At 42.1% G+C, this 21,003-nt stretch overlaps 1 protein-coding gene across 3 annotated transcripts in view; it reads left to right on the top strand.

The window, feature by feature from the left end:
- LOC115108046 (sorting nexin-3-like) overlaps positions 1–18,732 on the top strand; it is a 45,514-nt gene extending 26,782 nt beyond the window's left edge. Inside the window, exons 2-5 of one of the 3 annotated variants that reach the window (XM_029631944.2) lie at positions 15,579–15,674; positions 15,802–15,926; positions 17,254–17,336; positions 18,525–18,611. In XM_029631944.2, coding sequence (XP_029487804.1) covers positions 15,579–15,674; positions 15,802–15,926; positions 17,254–17,308 — 276 coding nt within the window. In that variant the 3' untranslated portion in view covers positions 17,309–17,336; positions 18,525–18,611. The other 2 variants (XM_029631945.2, XM_029631943.2) reach the window with 2 other exon arrangements.
- Positions 18,733–21,003: the final 2,271 nt, after the last annotated feature.

Genomic DNA, 21,003 nt, shown 5'->3' on the forward strand with positions numbered 1-21,003 from the left:
CAAACCTATTTGGGTCAGTATCAATGTGTGATATCACACCTGTAAGACAGTCTGGACATGCAACTCTCCATGCAAACAATGGGAGAAGATGTCACTACTGGCCTATGAGGATAACTCTGTGTAAGATTGTTTTTGACCTTAACATGGAAACAGGCTGAACCATCCCTTTTAATATTTATTAATGATTGATAATTTTTGCGAGAGTGAACGCCACCATTATTTTGCTTGAGAGGTGAGTGTACTAGGGACGGTGCATTACAGAGATGAGCTGCTATTCGTGCTGAGCGATTACCCACATCTTTTTCCCCCGCGATGTTATTAAACAACTAATTGAGTGATGTCTGTTCAATTACTTGTAATTCCATTAATTAGGCAAGACAAACTTATTTTTAAGATTTCCGTTATATAATTAATCAATAAATCAAAGTATGTTTTTGGGTTTGTTCTGTAGTCACTTTGTGTAGCTATTGAGATTGAAAGCTGGAAGATACACATGATTGATTTTTATTACATATTTCTATTTGTCTCTATCCTCCACTGATTCAGAATATACCATCTTCTTAGAGGTTATGCCAACATGGCCGTAATCGTATCCGTAAATTGACAATTGATAGTCGGATCGGATTATTTTATTTTTTATTTCACCTTTATTTAACCAGGTAGGCTAGTTGAGAACAAGTTCTCATTTACAACTGCGACCTGGCCAAGATAAAGCATAGCAGTGTGAACAGACAACACAGAGTTACACATGGAGTAAACAATAAACAAGTCAATATCTTAGTAGAAAAAAAAGGGGGGAAAAGGAGTATATACATTGTGTGCAAAAGGCATGAGGAGGTAGGCGAATAATTACAATTTTGCAGATTAACACTGGAGTGAAATGATCAGATGGTCATGTGCAGGTAGAGATACTGGCGTGCAAAAGAGCAGAAAGGTAAATAAATAAAAACGGTATGGGGATGAGGTAGGTAAATTGGTTGGGCTATTTACCGATGGACTATGTACAGCTGCAGCGATCGGTTAGCTGCTCAGATAGCAGATGTTTGAAGTTGGTGAGGGAGATAAGTCTCCAACTTCAGAGATTTTTCAATTCGTTCCAGTCACAGGCAGCAGAGAACTGGAAGGAAAGGCGGCCAAATGGGGTGTTGGCTTTAGGGATGATCAGTGAGATACACCTGCTGGAGCGTGTGCTACGGGTGGGTGTTGCCATCGTGACCAGTGAACTGAGATAAGGCGGAGCTTTACCTAGTATGGACTCGTAGATGACCTGGAGCCAGTGGGTCTGGCGACGAATATGTAGCGAGGGCCAGCCGGACTAGAGCATACAGGTCGCAGTGGTGGGTGGTACAAGGTGCTTTAGTAACAAAACGGATGGCACTGTGATAAACTGCATCCAGTTTGCTGAGTAGAGTATTGGAAGCTATTTTGTAGACGACATCGCCGAAGTCGAGGATCGGTAGGATAGTCAGTTTTACTAGGGTAAGTTTGGCGGCATGAGTGAAGGAGGCTTTGTTGCGGAATAGAAAGCCGACTCTAGATTTGATTTTAGATTGGAGATGTTTGATATGAGTCTGGAAGGAGAGTTTACAGTCTAGCCAGACACCTAGGTACTTATAGATGTCCACAAATTCTAGGTCGGAACCATCCAGGGTGGTGATGCTAGTCAAGCGTGCGGGTGCAGGCAGTGAATGGTTGAAAAGCATGCATTTGGTTTTAATAACGTTTAAGAGCAGTTGGGAGCCACGGAAGGAGTGTTGTATGGCATTGGTTTTTTACCAAATAGGGCTATCTTCTGTATGCCAATCCTACTTTGTGACAACACAACTGATTGGCTCAAACACATTAAGAAGGAAAGAAATTCCACAAATTAACAAGGCACACCTGTTAATTGAAATGCATTCCAGTTGACTACCTCATGAAGCTGGTTAAGAGAATGCCAAGCGTGTGCAAAGCTGTCATCAAGGTAAAGGGTGGCTACTTTGAAGAATCTTGAATACAAAATATATTTGGATATATTTAATGACTTAACACGTCAGCTACTTCAGCGACTGAATTGACTCTGGCACTTAACTAAGAACCGCAGTTAGTTTCAGAATGGGTGGCAAGGGTTAAGTTAGTCCTAAATAAAAAATAAAATCATTGTATTTTGGACAAGTCATTTACCAAATCCTAAACCTCAACTAAATATTGTAATGAATAATATGGAAATTGAGCAAGTTGAGGTGACCTAACTTCTTGGAGTAACTCTGGATTGTAAACTCACTGTCAAAATATATTTAAACAACAATAGCTAAGATGGGGAGAAGTCTGTCCATAATAAAGTGTTGCTCTGCCGTAACAGCACTATTAACCAGGCAGGTCCTACAGGCCCTAGTTTGGTCAGGTGCCACAGATGGACTTTTTGCAAAATTGCAATTGGCTCAGGACAGGGTAGCACGGCTGGCCTTTAAATGTACACAGAGAGCTAACATTGATAATATGCATGTCAATCTCTCCTGGCTCAATGTGGAGGAGAGATTGACTTCATCACTACTTGTATTTGTGAGAGGTATTGACATGTTGAATGCACCGAGCTGTCTGTTTGAATTACTGGCACACAGCTTGGACCCCCATGCACACCTCACAAGACATGCCTCAAGAGTTCTCTTCACAGTCCCCAAGTCCAAAACAGACTATGGGAGGCACACAGTACTACATAGAGCCATGACTACATGGAACTCTATTCCACATCAAGTAACTCATGCAAGCAGTAATATTTGATTTTTAAAAAAACTGATAAAAATACACCTTATCGTACAGCGGGGACTGTGAAGCAACACAGACATTGGCACAGACACACACACACACACAATAACATATGCACTATACATACACATGGATTTAGTACTGTAGATATGTGGTAGTGGTGGAGTAGGGGCCTGAGGGCACACAGTGTGTTGTGAATGTATTGTAAAGTTTTTTTTTTAATTGTATAAACTGCCTTAATTTTGCTGGACCCCAGGAAGAGTAGCTGCTGCTTTGGCAGCAGCAAATGGGATCCATAATAAATATAATCCATTGAATTGGCACCAGGGAAAGCAAGGTGTCTTATTTGTGATAAAGGTGTAAGTATGTGGTCAGCAATTGCTAAATCAAAAAATACCACCAACCTGTGGAATCACCTTAAGAACACCCATCCAAAATCCCATAAGGAAGCAATGATGAAAATAGCAAACGCAAATTCTTCAGAAGGGAAAAGTTATACAGACACGTCACAGACATTGCAGGTTACAATCTTACAACTTTTTTAATAAACAAGTAAAATGGCAGGACAAAGACCCAAGGGCCAAGAAGATGGATGAAGCAATTATTGAGATTGCCACTGACAACCAGCCATTCACAGTGGTGTCTGATGTTGGTTTTCAGCGGCTGATTACTCTTGCTGAATCCCGGTACAGGATCAAAGATGAAAAATGATACTGCACAGAAATACTAGATAAAACATGAAAGAGTTGTGAAGAATCTGGTGGCACCGGTGAATGCTCCACACATGGCAATCACAACTGACTGCTGGTCAGGCACTAGAGTCCCTGATTTAAATTATTTTATTTAACCTTTATTTAACTAGGCAAAGTCAGTTAAGAACAAATTCTTATTTACAATGACAGCCTAGGAACAGTGGGTTAACTGCCTTACTGGACAAGAAAGCAGGTTGTGCCAAATGTCAAGACTATAACTGGGTCACACACAGGAAACTACATCAGATAGATGTTTTTGACCATGTTGGAATACTGGGAAATCCACACAGAACGTGTAGTGCTGGTCCTCGGAAGGTGGGGCAAACATGGTGAAAGGTATAAGACTGGCGGAGCTTCCAGACTTCAGCTGCCGTGCACACACCCTACAGCTTGTAATCAATGATGGACTATCCAGTCAGAGAGCTGCGCTAGACATTATTGCCATGTTGAAGAGCTGTGCAACTCACTTTGACCATTCCGTACTGTCCAAACAGAGGCTGAGGGCCATTCAGGAAGAGCTTGGCCTTCCCAAACACAGCATCATCCAAGCAGTTCAAACTCGCTGGAACTCAACACTACACATGTTGCAGAGGATGTTTGAACAGAGGCGTGCACTGAATGTGTATGCAGGTGAATACAGACACATCAGCAGTTTGTCTGCTGCACAGTGGGACATTGTCTAACCTAATTGAGAGACTGGCCCCTATGGAGGAGGTGACACTGGAGATGAGCCACTCCAACTCTACAGCCGCATGCATCATCCCCAGTGTGTCGGTGCTGAAGATGATGCTGCAGCAGGAGGGTTCTTTTACTCAAGGCATCAACTTTACGGAAGACCATGTTGGACAGTCTGACAAGGCAGTTCTCCAAGGCCGAGGAGACAAAGTGCCTGGTGCTGGCAACTGTCCTGGATCCACGTTACAAGAGCTACGCCTCACCTCAGGTACAGCACTAGAGAAAGCAAAATTCCAGAGCCACAGCAGAAGGGACTAGTGAAGAGGAGGACGCAGATTCCGTGGCAAATTGGCAAAGAGTTCCGGTAGATCAGCCACCCAGTCTGGTGGACAGCCTCTACGCTAGAATCCTTGGAAGCCAAGAGGGCAAGGCTGACGTCCAGTGCAGTTTTGAAATTGAGTTGGAGCGTTACCTCATAGAGCCATTGACAGAAAGTGACTTGCCTTTGGAGTGGTGGAAGCAGAATGAGGACAGACTTCAAATCACTCACTCCACTGGCAAAGACGTTTCTCTGTCCCAAGCGAGAGAGTGTTCAGTGATGTGGGGATCATTTATGATAAGCAGAGGAGCAGACTGACAGGGGAACATGCAGACAAGCTCTGCTTTTTGCTCTACAACCTAAAACTTCTTAACTGGGAATATTGAAGACTCATGTTAAACTTTACCACCAGCTTTCATATGTTCTGAACGTCAGCTTTTTTTACTTGGCACATATTGCACTTTTACTTGCTTCTCCAACACTGTTTTGTTGCATTACTTAAACCAAATTGAACATGTTTCATTATTTATTTGAGACTACATTGATTTTATTTACACTACCGTTCAAAGGTTTGTGGTCACTTAGAAATGTCCTTGTTTATTAAAGAAAAGCATTTTCTGTCCATTTAAAATAACATCAAATTGATTAGAAATACACTGTAGACATTGTTAATGTTGTAAATTACTGTTGTAGCTGGAAACATCAGATTTCTTTGTACATGTATGTAGATATTCCATAGAGGCCTATTATCAGCAACCAGCACTCCTGTGTTCCAATGGCACGTTGTGTTGGCTAATCCAAGTTTATAATTTTAAAAGGCTAATTGATCATTGCAATAGTTGTCTAATGATCTTAGCACAGCTGAAAACTGTCGTGCTGATTTAAAGAAGCAATAAAACTGGCCTTTAGACTAGTTGAGTATCTGGAGCATCAGCATTTGTGGGTTCGATTTACAGGCTCAAATGCTGAATTGTCTAATCGTCAAGTGCGTGTGTGTATTGTTGTGCAACCTTTTTAAATGTGTTGTCCAACTCTAGCGCCTGAGTGTCCACATACAGAGTTATGCTCCTGTGTGTGTTGGGCCTGATGAGATTAGCTGTAACCATGATCTGTTGTCGTGGGGATTAACTTCCCAGCATTCCGTGAAGCGCTCCATGCTGTGAAGTACCAGAACACTGGGGGGCAGCCCACTGAGAGGGGTGAGAGCAGCTAAGAGCTGACGGGCGCTAAAGTTAGGCTAATCCCCTTCTCCTGTGACCTGAGAGGAAGGGGGGGGGGCTGACAACCTCACCTGATGAGAAAGGGAAATGGGGAAGGAAATAAAGAGTAAGAGGAGAGAGAATGGCTGGATAGACGAACAAGAGCGGAAGCCTACTACTTCATAAAGGGGGAGAAAGGAGATAACAAGAAAGAGGGTACTGAGAGGAAGGATGAGAGGGGAAAGAAAGGAGGAGCAAGACAGGGGGAAAAAAGTTTGTTCTAGGAGCCCCTCAGACAAAAACTTTTGTCTCGACCTTGTTCTTTATAAGTTTCTTTTCCTCTTATCAACTGTCAGAACCCCCACATTAGGCACAGTTTTCTGTCCCTTTCATTTTACATTCACATTTTAGTCATTTAGCAGACACTTTTATCCAGAGCAATTTACAGTAGTGAGGTCATAAATTTCCATTAAAAAAATAATCTATACTGGTCCCCCATGTAACCCTGGCATTGCAGGTGCCATGCTCTACCAACTGAGCCACATGGTTACTTGTAATTCATTTTCTGATATTAATAATTGACTTCATTGTATTTTTTGTGGTATTAAAAATGGAGTGGCTGCGGTTCTGGATTTTCTGGAACCCGACTTGCTGTGTTTAATGATAGATTTCTGTGTGTTTGCAGGATTTTTTTTTTATGTAGCTGCTGCCCACTCTGCTGTCTACGTAGCGTCCCCTTCCTTGACATGGAAGCTAAAATTCATGTAGTACACTAAAGACTTAATTTTTTACAGTCTATGCTATAAAGACGTGGTTGACATGTTCAAACTATGCATTCCATGTCTCAAGCGCGATTTCCTGTTCTTTTTTCAGAATAGGTGTTAGGCTACATGTAGCTATCATGTTGTACACAAGCGACATGATCAACATGTTTGTACAAACTTTGCAAACATAAGTGTGACACAAAGGCACTCTCGCGATTTCATGTTCTGCTTAGCTGCTGAGTTGCATGTAGTCTCAGAAACCCGACCCTAGGAAACAGTGACTAGGGTCTGGTTTCAATGATAGACTCTTTTGGCATAGAGGAACTACAGTGGGGCAAAAAAGTATTTAGTCAGCCACCAATTGTGCAAGTTCTCCCACTTAAAATGATGAGAGAGGCCTGTAATATATCATAGGTACTACACTTCAACTATGACAGACAAAATGAGAAAAAAAATCCAGAAAATCACTGTAGGATTTTTTATGAATTTATTTGCAAATTATGGTGGAAAGCCGTGCTCTGGTACTTGGGAAACAAAGTATTTTTTAAACCTCCCACTTTGGGATGAATGTGTTAATGTGTAGCTCACACATACATACATAATCTATGAGCAGAATTTCTGTTTTACCTCAATTAGCCACGAAGTCCCTTGTTTGAAAGCGACTGTTTTCTTGAAGCTGTGCTATGCCATTTTCCTACATTTCCCCCCTACATGGGCCAGCCCCCTAGCAACTCAAGTTCTAGCCCATGAGCTCCAGCCCCTAACATTTAAGTGACAGCTAGCAAGAGGTATGCCCAGCAATATCCAATGAGGATGCAGGGCAGGCCCAACGGCTCAATGGACACAGCATTAAAAGATCGAGAGAGGGCAATGATGTAGTGTGCAATTTTCAGGGACCACTTTTGCTTGCATGTGCTATTTTCAGAACTACTGGCTAAAAAGTACACAAAAGTACTGCAGAATCTCTTTAACTAAAACTACTGCAAAGGTTTTGCCAGCAAACTTGGGTTTTAATTCACAACGTTCTGGCATGTCTGCCTTGTGATTTGTTGGGAGTGTCCCCAGAATATTTTTTTATTTTATCGACGTAGGCAGTGACGTAGTTCCTCTATGCCAAAATAGTCTATCATTGAAACCAGACCCTAGTCACTGTTGTGTTCCAAATGCAAAGTAGACAGTCTTCGGCCCTAAATCCAATTGAGGGATGATGATGAATGGAGTGGCAACGTCTTTGGTGGAAATATTGAAGTTGAGCTTCAGCTACTGTTACCTTTAGCTGGCTAGCAGTTTTGTATAGTTTGGTCCTTTTATTCTGAACTCCCCCCAAAAATGTTTTTTTATTAGCTCCTCACTATGAGTCCGAGCCACTTTGCGTCATTCCGATTTGCCAATGCTAAAGTCAATGTTATTTAAAAAAATATATATCCAGCCGTGTTGAGTAAATTTCACACTTTGTGGCTACCGGACTTTGACACGACTACAGATTGCATTGAATTGTGGGCTAGATCAACCCGTCAAGTGATCGAAGTTGTTCACTCGCTCCCTCAAGCTATAAAGAGGGCCGAGGAGGTAATTTTTGTGAATTGGACCTCCACTTAAGATGGCAATCAAACTGCGTCCTGTTTCGAAGGGGATTCCCCTGAGGGAAACTGGCTAGCACGGTCTAAGAAGTGGTAGATCTGTTCTGTGTGCTATTTCTATGCTTTTCATTTTGCGTCTAACTTTCAGCTTCAAACAACTGAAACTGTAATATTTTTGATTATGGAAAATGTTTCACAGCGGTTTAGATGGTACAATGATTCTATACATTATACTTCCTTGTTTTGTCACACAAACTGAAATTAGGCAAATTATTATAATTTTTGCAACCAGGAAATGGCGAAGAGATTTCTGCATAGTGCATCTAAAAGAAATAGCAATTGTTATTGTCAAATAACTTTGATTTGTTGTTATGAAAGCCTGCCAAAAGATTGCTCCCTCTCCTATAATAAGATTTTCCCTCTCCTATAATAAGGCAGTGTTTTGCCCTTGAGACCCCTCTTGAGTCTTTTCACTGTGAAATACACAGGCCATTCTCTCCTCTTCTGTCCTCTCTCCCCCATTTTTCCTCCCTCGATCCTCCCTTCTCTCTTCAAAATTATGGATTTTTATCCAGAGCGACTTACAAATTGGTGCGTTCACCTTAAGACATCCAGTGGAACAGCCACTTTACAATAGTGCATCTAAATCTTTTAAGGGGGGGGGGGGTGAGAAGGATTACTTTATCCTATCCTAGGTATTCCTGAAAGAGGTGGGGTTTCAGGTGTCTCCGGACCTTCATTCTCCTGCTCATCAATCCATTTGCCTCTGCTCACGCACACACACGTCACCCCGCATCCATCCAACTAGATAGCAAGCTGTCATGGTCAAAACATTTAGACTCCATGATTGCTAAAATGGGAAGAGGTCTGTCCGTGATAAGGCGTTGTTTTGCCTTCTTGACAGCTCAGTTGACCAGACAGGTCCTACTTACAGGCCCTAGTTTTGTCGCACCTGCTGTGTGGTCATGTGCGGCAAAGAGGAACAGGTTAATTGCAATTGGTCCTGAACAAAGCACTTAGATGTACACAGAGGGCAAGTGTCAGTAATGTGCATGTCAATCTCTCCTGGCTCAAAGTTTAGGCAAGATTGACTGCATCACTGATTTTAGCATGTACATCTTGGTGGGGCAAACTCAACAACAACAAAAATGCATGCCAGCAAAGACACAACTACAACACTAACAATACATTAATTGCACTATAACGGCGACAAGCGGTGCCCACAAACTGTTAGGGCCTACATAAAGCTGTACCAACAGCAGAGCTTTCTTTCCAGCACAATGGAGTGAATCCTTACCACTGCTACACCTGGCTATCAGCAGAGCCTTGTTTGGCAGCGAAACAATTAATTCAGCCTAGTTTACTGCCTTTAAAAAAAACATAGCTGTGTGGCTGACTTGCTTAAGCAAATGTGGTTTCTATTGACAATTGAGATGTACAAACTATGGCATAAGGGAACAAGTGAGCGGATAAGAGGCATTTCGATTAAGACAATGGCGTAATCAATATAACTATGTGTACAGCACTTTTGAAATGTACAGCCACAGAATGCAGAGCATGGGCTGCTCTTACTGTCTTTTCCCTGTACACCAAGTACAGGATAAATAAAGGGGACATATAAGCAGACAATGAAATATCTTGTAGATTACATTTCTCAAAAACAGGTTATAGGCTACATGTGCAGCACCACCGAGTCAGAACATTAACTTTAGGTGAAATTAAGAGGTGACAATAGACCGAATTATTAGGGTGAGGCACATGGGCTACTAACAGTTTACTACACAACATACACTTAGTATTACTTTCTTAGCTACAGTATACATATCTCCCTTGCATATTACATAATTTATGCAGCAGCATACAAGACATTTTTGGACTCACCATGGCTTGTGATGTGCTCACTTAAACATGAAGGTGGCACGGCGGTCCTTTGTGGGCAAATTTTGTCTTCAAAGTCTGGCATTTATGGTTGAAACTCTTGGGGGCGGGGGCACAGCAACTCCATTGAATAGCAGGCAACTGGTTGCTTTGCAATGCTTGCAGTTAGCCACTGATTCCCATGGACCCAAAATATTGATGTTTTGTTCCCCGAGCCACTTAGTTATCACTTTTGCCTAATGGCAAGGTGCTCCATCATGCTGGAAAAGGCATTGTTCATCACCAAACTGTTCCTGGATGGTTGGGATAAGTTGCTCTCAGAGGATGTGTTGGTACTATTCTTTATTCATGGCTGAGTTCTTAGGCAAAATTGTGAGTGAACCCACTCCCTTGGCTGAGAAGCAACCCCACATGAATGGTCTCAGGGTGCTTTACTGTTGGCATGACACAGGACTGATGGTAGCGCTCACCTCGTCTTCCCCGGGCAAGCTTTTTTCCGGATGCCTCAAACAATCGGAAAGGGGCTTCATCAGAGAAAATTACTTTACCCCAGTCCTCAGCAGTCCAGTCCCTGTACCTTTTTCAGAATATCAGTCTGTCCCTGATGTTTTTCCTGGAGAGAAGGGGCTTCTTTGCTGCCCTTCTTGACACCAGGCCATCCTCCAAAAGTCTTCGCCTCACTGTGCGTGCAGATGCACTCCTACCTGCCTGCTGCCATTCCTGAGCAAGCTCTATACTGGTGGTGCCCCGATCCCGCAGCTGAATCAACTTTAGGAGACGGTCCTGGTGCTTACTGGACTTTCTTCGGCGCCCTGAAGCCTTCTTCACAACAATTGAACCGCTCTCCTTGAAGTTCTTGATGATTCGATAAATGGTTGATTTAGGTGCAATCTTACTGGCAGCAATATCCTTGCCTGTGAGCCCTTTTTGTGCAAAGCAATGATGACAGCACGTGTTTCCTTGCAGGTAACCATGATTGACAGAGGAAGAACAATGACTCCAAGCACCACCCTCCTTTTGAAGCTTCCAGTCTGTTATTCAAACTCAATCAGCATGACAGAATGATCTCCAGCCTTGTCCTCGTCAACACTCACACCTGTGTTAACGAGAGAATCACTGACATGATGTCAGCTGGTCCTTTTGTGGCAGGGCTGAAATGCTGTTTTTCGGGATTCAGTTCATTTGCATGGCAAAGAGGGACTTTGCAATTAATTGCAATTCATCTGATCACTCTTCATAACATTCTGGAGTATATGCAAATTGCCATCATACAAACTGAGGCAGCAGACTTTTGGCCATAACTGTACATCAAATGCTCTGGCAAACAAGCAGAGACCTGAAAACCCCTTCCAACCTGGAGCTGAGTGAGTAATGCTTAGTCTGGAGAATTTTTTTTTTTTTACTTTCAAAAGCCAAGAAGAAAAATACATCACAATTATATATTTTACTTAATAAGGACTGAATGATCAGGCTACCAAGCTTTGCTAGGACAAAGAGATTCCATTCACACGTCAGTGCTAATTGAAGTTGTGAGGTGCAGAAGCCTTTTGAGCCCAACAAATGGCATGCTACCCCACCCAGATCCAGAGGCCGTGAAGCCCCCTCCTGCTGTTCAGACTATCCACTGCCATTTTCTACAAGAAATCTGCCTCCAGAAATAAAAGCTTCTCCCAAGTGGGTGACACCTACTCCCATTGCCTGCTGCACTGCTGCTTGGATTCCACCTGGCGATCTGTTCACCGTCTGCCCTGGCCTGTCTCCCCCTGTCTGGTAGGGGTAGACATGACCCCCTCCCCCTCTCTCCCAAGCTTTCGCTCGCCTCCAGCACACATGCACTGTTGGGGCGAGTGACTCTGAACTTCCAATGGCTAGCCCCAAGTCGTCTATATATTTTAAAAATGCCTTGTGTATTTTGCTATTTGCCTCATGACTCCTGCATGCTTTGTTGTCTATGAACTTTCTTTACCCAACCGTGGGACAGACTGTTTGTTGCCACACTCAGGACTCTTACTCTATTGGTTACACAGACTTTTGGCCTTCCATTCCATTCTAAACACCTCTTGCCGGCTTCGCATTTATGTTATCTGATTACATTTCTCTACATTATGATCTTGTTGCCATCTGATGCACATTCAGATGTCATAAATCAGCACTTCAGAGCTCTCCCCGTACTATGCCATGCCTTGATTGTATTACTGCTGATGATATCTGGAAGTCTTCATGTACACCCTGGCCCATCTTTTGTTGCTAGCCCCAATTCTGACTTGTGCTCTGATATCTGCGTCACTGATTTTTGCTCCCGTAAAAGCCTGTAAAAGCCTTTCTGCACGAGAAGCTTATTACCTAAAATGGATCAATTGAAAGTGTGGGTTCAGAGCTCCAATCCCGATGTGTTGGTCATTACTGAGACGTGGTTAAGGAAGAGTGTTTTGAATGCTAATGTTAACCTTTCTGGTTATAACCTTTTTCGGCAAGAAAAGGTGGGGGAGTTGCAATCTTTACCAAGGATCACCTTCAGTGCTCAGTTGTCTCCACCAAGTCTGTCCCCAAACAATTTGATTTGCTTGTTTTAAGTATTACACTTTCAAATAGCTCTTTGTTGATTGTTGCTGGATGCTATCATCCTCCATCAGCACCGGCCTGTACCCTACCTGCCCTAAGCACTCTCCTGGCCCCTTACACCAAGTCTGAATTTGTCCTGCTAGGTGACCTAAATTGGGACATGCTTAAAACCTCTTTGTGAAATGCGTGCCGATAGCGGGACACCTCGACAACATCCGGTGAAATTGCAGAGCGCGAAACTCAAACTACAGTATTATAAATATTTAACTTTAATAAAATCACAAGTGTAATGCATAAAAATAAAGATTAACTTCTTGTTAATCCAGCCGCTGTGTCAGATTTCAAAAAGGCTTTACGGCGAAAGCACACCATGAGATTATCGGAGTACAGCGCCCCGCATACAAAAGCGTGAAAAACATATTTCAACCAGGCAGGTGCGACACAAAAGTCAGAAATAGCTAAATAATAAATGCCTTACCTTTGATCTTCTGTTGGCACTCCAAAAGGTCCCAGTTACATCACAAATGGTATTTTTGTTCGATTAATGTCCTCCTAAAACTCAGTAAATAATCCACCCAGTTTCCCTCCATCAAAATGCATACAAAATGAATCCCAAACGTTACTAATACACTTTTCCAAACAAGTCAAACAACGTTTATAATCAAACCTTAGGTACCCTAATATGTAAATAAACGATACAATTTAAGACAGAGAATCGTTATTGTCTTTACCGGAGAAAAATACCAAAGAATGCACTCATTCACTCACTTGGAAAAACTACAGCCAAAATGGAAGCCACCTAGAAAAACTACAATTTCTGGTTCATTTTTTTTTTTTAAACAGCCTGAAACTCTTTCTAAAAACTTCATATCCAGTGGAAGCCCTAGGAACTACAATCTGGGAGGACTTCGCCTGAGTAACAGGCAGTTTACTTTGGGCACGCTTTTCATCCGGACGTCAAAATACTGCCCCCTATCCCAATTTCTAAATCAATGGGACTCCCTAAATCTTTCCCAGATTATTACTAATCCCGCAAGGTATGACTCCAAATACCCAGAAAAGGCTACTCTTCTTGATGTTATCCTCACAAATAATCCTGATAGGGATCAGTCTGGTGTTTTCTGTAATGACTCGGCACACGCATACTCGTTCAGGCAAATGAGAAATAAGTGCACTCGAACTATCCGGAAGGCCAAAGTTAGTTACTTTAAGGAGCAGTTCCCTCTCTCTGTGGGTCTAACCCCAAGAAGTTCTGGAAAACGGTTAAAGACCTGAAGAATAAACCCTCCTTCACAGCTGCCCATGTCCCTTAAAGTTGATGATGTGGTGGTTACTGACAAGAAGCACCTGGCTGAGCTCTTTAATCACCACTTCCTTAAGTCAGGATTCCTATTTGACTCAGCCATGCCTCCTTGCCCGACCAACATTTCCTCCTCTCCAATGCTTCTCCCTCTTTTTCCCCTGCCCTGCTACAAAGTGTCTCCCTACATGCAGTCACTGAGTCAGAGGAGCTCCTGAAACTTGACCCTAAAAAACTGGTCATCTCTGTATACCCGTCGCAAGACCCACTGGTTGATGCTTATTTATAAAACCCTCTTAGGCCTCACTCCCCCTATCTGAGATATCTACTGCAGCCCTCATTCTCCACATACAACACCTGTTCTGCCAGTCACATTCTGTTAAAGGTCCCCAAAGCACACACATCCCTAAGTCGCTCGTCTTTTCAGTTCGCTGCAGCTAGCGACTGGAACAAGCTGCAACAAACACTCAAACTGGACAGTTTTATCTCAATCTCTTCATTCAAAGACACTCATGGACACTCTTACTGACAGTTGTGGCTGCTTTGTGTGATGTATTGTTGTCTCCACCTTCTTGCACTTTGCTGTTGTGCTGTGCCCAATAATGTGTGTAGCATGTTTTGTGCTGCGACCATGTTGTGTTGCTACCATGCTGTGTTGTTGTCTTAGGTCTCTCTTTATGTAGTATTGTGTTGTCTCGCTTGTCGTGATGTGTGTGTTGTACACTTCTGTACCAGCTCTTCCTTCTCCCTCTCAAGCTGGTTATTGGTCAATCTCGTTGATATATGTTTTTTTTTTTTTATCCCAGCCCTGTCCCCACAGGTCTTTTGCCTTTTGGTAGGCAGTCATTGTAAATTTGTTCTTAACTGACTTGCCTAGTTAAGTAAAGATTAAATATATATATATTTTTTTTTAAATACAGTATTTCCAATTTAATTTCTATTTGTATGGCTCTTAACAGTAATTTTCCACAGAGGGATTCACACAAGGCTAGGCCCAAACGCCAAAATGGCAAGCATGGGTCATTCACTCTGCATCTACTCTCCACTCTCATAGCTAGTGTATGGTGAGTGCCTCTGGCACAAAATGGTGGCTGTGATTCACTCAGGTTAATAAAGCTAAGCCATTTCAGACAGGAAACCTGAGTGTTTGAATTAGCTGATATTGCAACAATTCGATTCCTCACTCTACTTTAATATGGCGGTGTATTTAGTTGGCCAGTTTCTGCACACACGTCCTCTGATGTTTGCCACGTGTAAGCTATGTGCTTGTTTCTTTGTGACATACTGTTGCTGTAACGTGTTACTCACTATGCATGTCTGTTTTCTGCTCGCCTCCTGCTTTTGTTTCAGTCGGGGCGATTAGTATAGCTATACCGCGCTCACTGCCTGTAGTTTATATTATGGTAATGAGCTTTGCTATGGCTGTGAGCGAGCCTGAAGCAGCGGAGCCAACCGCCAAGACCTAATGTATTGTCATTTTCTTTCTAATAAATGGTTGAAAGTAATACGTGGTGTTTTTCTGACTGAACTACTCATTGGTTGTGGATTGATAGATGGTACCATACAGTGTACTGTGAGACCTAGTGAAAAAGCTTTATAAATGTTTAGTATCAATATAATTTGTCACTGACTTATACTTGACTCAATCTACAATGTAGCCAACTTTCCACTCGATAAGATCATGGTTTTGTTCAAGTGTTCTTTATACTCTAAATCTGTCTTTATTTTACCCTACAATTTATACTACCCTTATACAGTATGTTAGCTCTGGTTCCCCTAAGTCTGATTTCTCTCTGTGTTTCAGACCAACTTGCCCATCTTCAAGTTGAAGGAGTCTCGTGTGCGGAGACGGTACAGCGACTTTCAGTGGCTCAGAGGGGAGCTAGAGAGAGACAGCAAGGTGAGCCCTCTGGGGCTTTACAAGTCTCAATACACATTACACAAGAATAATTTAATCAAACCTGAGAGATAAAGACAACAATATAACTAACTAGATGTTAACTTGTTAACATGTGTGTCCCTCTCAGGTGGTGGTACCCCCTCTCCCAGGGAAGGCTCTTTCCAGACAGCTGCCGTTCCGAGGGGACGATGGGATATTTGACGATTCTTTCATCGAGGAGCGGAGAGCTGGGCTGGAGCAGTTCCTCAACAAGTGAGTCGACACAGACAAGATCCTCTGCTTCCTAGAGCCAGGATGTTGTGTTTGGTTGCGATATTACTACTTTTTGATGTCAGGCGTGTGTGTTTGTTAAACATTTCATTTGCAGCCACTCTTAGCTCAATCTTTACCTTAGGAGCCTATGAAACACTTAACATAAAACAGATTTTCTCTCGTCTTTCTTGGTGTCGTTAACAGACTGAACACATACAGCAGGACGTCTACTCCTTCGTTCTCCTTCATAATTGCCTAGTAAAGGAACAAGAACAGCCAAAGAGGCCGCAAGTGCGTCCCTTAGTACTTGTTTTTTTCTATATGTGTAATTTATGATAATTGAGTCTCAAGTTACAGCGAACGGTTCCTCGATGGGTGGTGTGTGCACCCCTGCTTATTTTTTTACCCAAGGTGTTCTCACTCCCACGTGGAGAACAATAAAAGTTACAGTGGGCCTGTTATTATTTGCTTTGATTGCAGACTTGGCTATTATCTTTGTTTCATGTGCAAATTATACCTGTTAGAATATTAAGTATGCCTAAAGACTAGCGAGAAGAGAAAAAAATAGTTTTTTTCGAAAGAGCGAAGAATGTGTTGGTAATTAAGATTTTTTTTGCTCGAATTAAACGCTACTGTTGATCATGGCATTGTTCACACTTAATAGCTGCACAGCGGAGTGGAGTTGGTTCGCTCTGCTGTTATGAACTGTGATTGAGTGTATTGTGGAGAGGAAAACCATTTACCTAGAGGTAAACATGGTTATCATTTCTAAACAACCCAGCAGAGGAGGAGAGAACAGCACAGTGAAGTTTAAAGGGAAGTTTGCAGGCGATATTGTTCAAAAACAAAAGGCGAGAATATAGTCGGAGTTAGGATGGAGGAGTGGGTACAGGGTTAGATGCGATCAGGGGCCAGCTTATTTACGGATTTTAATTCAACTCCAATAAAAAAAATATAAATGTCCGTTTTGATTGAGTCATGGAGTGTCAGGAGGGGGGCTCAACTTGCTCATCTAATGGCAAATGGAAGCCTCCTCAAATCCTCCACAATGTTTCTGTTGTACATGAACCCTTGGGGTCATGCTTGCCCTTCAGAAATATTTCCCTTTTAAGAATGTAGCTGAGTACATAGGATGATGAAAGTACGTCTGTCATTGGAAATTGGTCTGTTAAGAGGAAGTATATTATTTTTGGTCTCAGGTGCCCTTTCACTTTTTTGCTCTCTTTCTCCTCTTCTTTCCCCCTCCATCTTTCTCTTCTCTTTCTTTCTTCTCTTTTGCTTCAATCTCCCCATCCCTCTCCCTGACCTTGATGGTAATTATGAGCAGGTTTCCAGAATCCTTTCCTCTTCATCAAATTCTCTGCCTCCTGCTTCAGATGTAACATGGGGACTTTATGAATTTAAAGACAGGTCAGTGGTCTTCTAAATTGCATCTGACCTGATCATTTGGACACTGAAAAAATGTAAAACAAACCTGATGAAAATGTGGGCATATTTTGCCGAACTTTTGACAACACTTTTCACAGTACTGTCCAATTATGGTCAATCTCTCTCGTGGCACTCTCATGGAAGCCTTATGTTCCACATAGCGGGCCTGGCCGTGCTGGTTGCTCCAGTTTCAACTGTTCTGCCTACGGCTATGGAACCCTGACATTTACATTTAAGTCATTTAGCAGACGCTCTTATCCAGAGCGACTTACAAATTGGTGCGTTCACCTTAAGACATCCAGTGGAACAGCCACTTTACAATAGTGCATCTAAATCTTTTAGGGGGGGGGTGAGAAGGATTACTTTATCCTATCCTAGGTATTCCTGAAAGAGGTGGGGTTTCAGGTGTCTCCGGAAGGTGGTGATTGACTCCGCTGTCCTGGCTTCGTGAGGGAGTTTGTTCCACCATTGGGGGGCCAGAGCAGCGAACAGTTTTGACTGGGCTGCGCGGGAACTGTACTTCCTCAGTGGTAGGGAGGCGAGCAGGCCAGAGGTGGATGAACTGACCTGTTCACCGGACATGCTACCTGTCCCAGACCTGTTGTTTTCAACTCTCTAGAGACAGCAGGAGCCGTAGAGATACTCAATGATCAGCTATGAAAAGCTAACTGACATTTACTCCTGAGGTGCTGACCTGTTGCACCCTCAACATCCACTGTGATTATTATTATTTGACCCTGCTGGTCATTTATGAACATTTGAACATCTTGGCCATGTTCTGTTATAATCTCCACCCAGCACAGCCAGAAGAGGACTGGCCACCCCTCATAGCCTGGTTCCTCTCTAGGTTTCTTCCTAGGTTTTGGTCTTTCTAGGGAGTTTTTCCTAGCCACTGTGCATTGCTTGCTGTTTGGGGTTTTAGGCTGGGTTTCTGTACAGCACTTTGACATATCAGCTGATGTAATAAGGGCTTTATAAATACATTTGATTTGATAGGAACGAAGAGGATTAAGTAAGGGTGTTGTTATAGTAAAAAATGTATTTTGAGATTTCTTTCCAGGAAGAAAAATATGTACCATGTATTTTGTGGCCATGTCAGACAGACTGTAACAACAACATATATTCATAACCACTTGTAAAACCTTTGTCTCTCCCTGTTTTGTGTTTCAGAGTGGCTGGTCACCCCTTGGCCCAGAACGAGCGCTGTCTGCACATGTTTCTACAGGACAAGTCTGTGGACAAGACCTATACCCCCTCCAAAATACGACAAGCCTAAGAGAAGCGGGCCACCACGCGGCCCAGCCCCGGTCTATACTCGGCCAGGCCCCGCTCCACAACCCAAAGGTCTCTGTTCTGCTAACGGTCCTGCTCTGCTCTGGCCACAAACACTTGTATAATCTTCATTCTTCTTTTGTTTGCAATCACTTTCTTTCTTTGTCTTTTATCTCCGTGTTGATTAGTGATCTCATGTAGTGCTCATTTTCAACTCTCGATTGGATCAAACTAGGAAATGGTCTACATGTAAAAACTGTGGTTGAAAATAATATATCATTGTTTTTGCTGTCTCAATGCCACTACCTTATTTTACAGTATGTTATCTATATTTATCAGTGAGGTATGTCTTGGATATTCATTTTTAAAGAAATATAAAAAATACCTTTCCATGTATGCAAACCTCATGTTAAAACCCCATACATTACACAGTGTTTTTACTCAATGTCCTTGGCACACTTTGTCCCTGACTCTGAAAATCACCCTTTGTGGACGGTCCATCACTACCATGAGCTGAAGCATGTGTGTGTCTGTGTACTACCAGCCAGCACTTCCACTGTTTGTTAGCCTGTAAATTATTTTATAATGAGAAAAATGCACCAGAGAGGGGAACCCCACCAACTGACCATGTGTTTATGAAATGTGTATACTGCTGTGCCATTTTGTTATTTTGAACATTTTCCAATAAAATAGGTCAAACGCACTCGTATGCATGAGGTGATGTCATGTTTTTCCTGAGTAAAGATTTCAGTGAATAGACACACACTTTGGTCCATGCTGCTTCTGATATACAGCAGTTAGAACCACCTGTCAATGGCAACCACATTAATGTTAATTGTGCGTGAGGTTTTTTAAATCATTATACTAAATATGAAACGCAATTAAAGGTAAAGCCCTTGATTCATCAGAAAATACTTGAAACCCCTGTGAAAATGTATTGCATTGGCCATGGCTCAATGTGTACTTCACTGCAGCCTAGCTTTAAAACCCATGGCATTTGTTCTCACTGCAATTTCAGGGTAACGTACCCTTCACTCTGGGTCACGCTCAAGTGATTTTAGATTCCAAAGCTGCCTTGTACAGTGCTTCTACTTGTTCCACATTGTTATTTTGACGACATGAATTTTAAATTAAGATTGTGTCACTGATCTACACAATATACTCCATAATGTCAAAGTGAAATTTTGTTGGTAGAAAATGTGAGAAATGAATACAAAATTAAAATCTGAAATGTCTTGAGTCAATAAGTATTCAACCATTTTGTTATGGCAAGCTGGAGTAAAAATGAGTAACAAAGAGCATAAGTTGCATGGATTCATTCTGTGTTCAATAGTGGTTAACCTGATTTTTTTAAATTACTACACCATCTCTGTACCCCACACATACAACTATCTGTAAGGTCCCTCAATCGAGTAGTGAATTTCAAGCACAGATCAGAGGTTTTCCAATGCCTCGAAAAGGACACCGATTGGTAGATATGTCAAAAAATAATAATAATTAATGGATATTCAGCATCTGAATTTGTCTTTGAAGTTATTTAGGCTTTGGATGATGTAATGCACCCAGCCACTACAAAGATACAGGCATCCTTCCTAACTCGGTTGCCGGAGAGGAAGGAAACTACTCAGGGATTTCACAATGTGGCCAATGGTGATTTTAAATAGTTAAGAATTTAATGGCTGTGATATAAGAAAACTGAGAATGGATCAACATTGTAGTTACTCCACAATTACTAACCTCAATGACAGAGTGAAAAGAAGGAAACCTGTACAATTTTTTTTAAATATTCCAAAACATGCATCCTGTGTACAGCAAGGCGCTTAAGAAATACTGCAAAAGATATGGCAAAGAAATTTGTCCTTGAATACATAGCATTATGTCTGGGGAAATTCAATCACAGAGTACCACTCTTAATATTTTCCAGCATAGAGGAGGCTGCATCATGGGTATGCTTGTCACCAGCAAATGACTAGGGATTTTTTGTGTAGCACAACAAAATGTGGAATAAGTCTAGGGTTATGAATACTTTCTGAAGGCACTGTACCTGAGAGAACTGGATAGCATATTTAGTCAAAAGGGAAATGTAAATCAATTTCCCAAACAATGTGGTATAAGGTAACTAAATTACAATTTGGGACACACATATTTCAATATCATTTATTCTTCTAATATATTTCAGTACAACTCTCACAAGAATAAAACTCCCACTTTGTACAACAGAGAAAAATATTTACAGCCAACAACAAAATCCACAAATCCAAGTGCTGAATATATGTTTCCAGTGTTAGTGTCTAACTTCCTACTTAATACTTCCCCACACATACTGACACACAAACGCAAACAGGTGACATTTCTTTCACTCAGCCTTGAACACTAA

The sequence above is a fragment of the Oncorhynchus nerka genome, linkage group LG24 (assembly GCF_034236695.1).
Source record: "Oncorhynchus nerka isolate Pitt River linkage group LG24, Oner_Uvic_2.0, whole genome shotgun sequence".
Taxonomy (NCBI): domain Eukaryota; kingdom Metazoa; phylum Chordata; class Actinopteri; order Salmoniformes; family Salmonidae; genus Oncorhynchus; species Oncorhynchus nerka.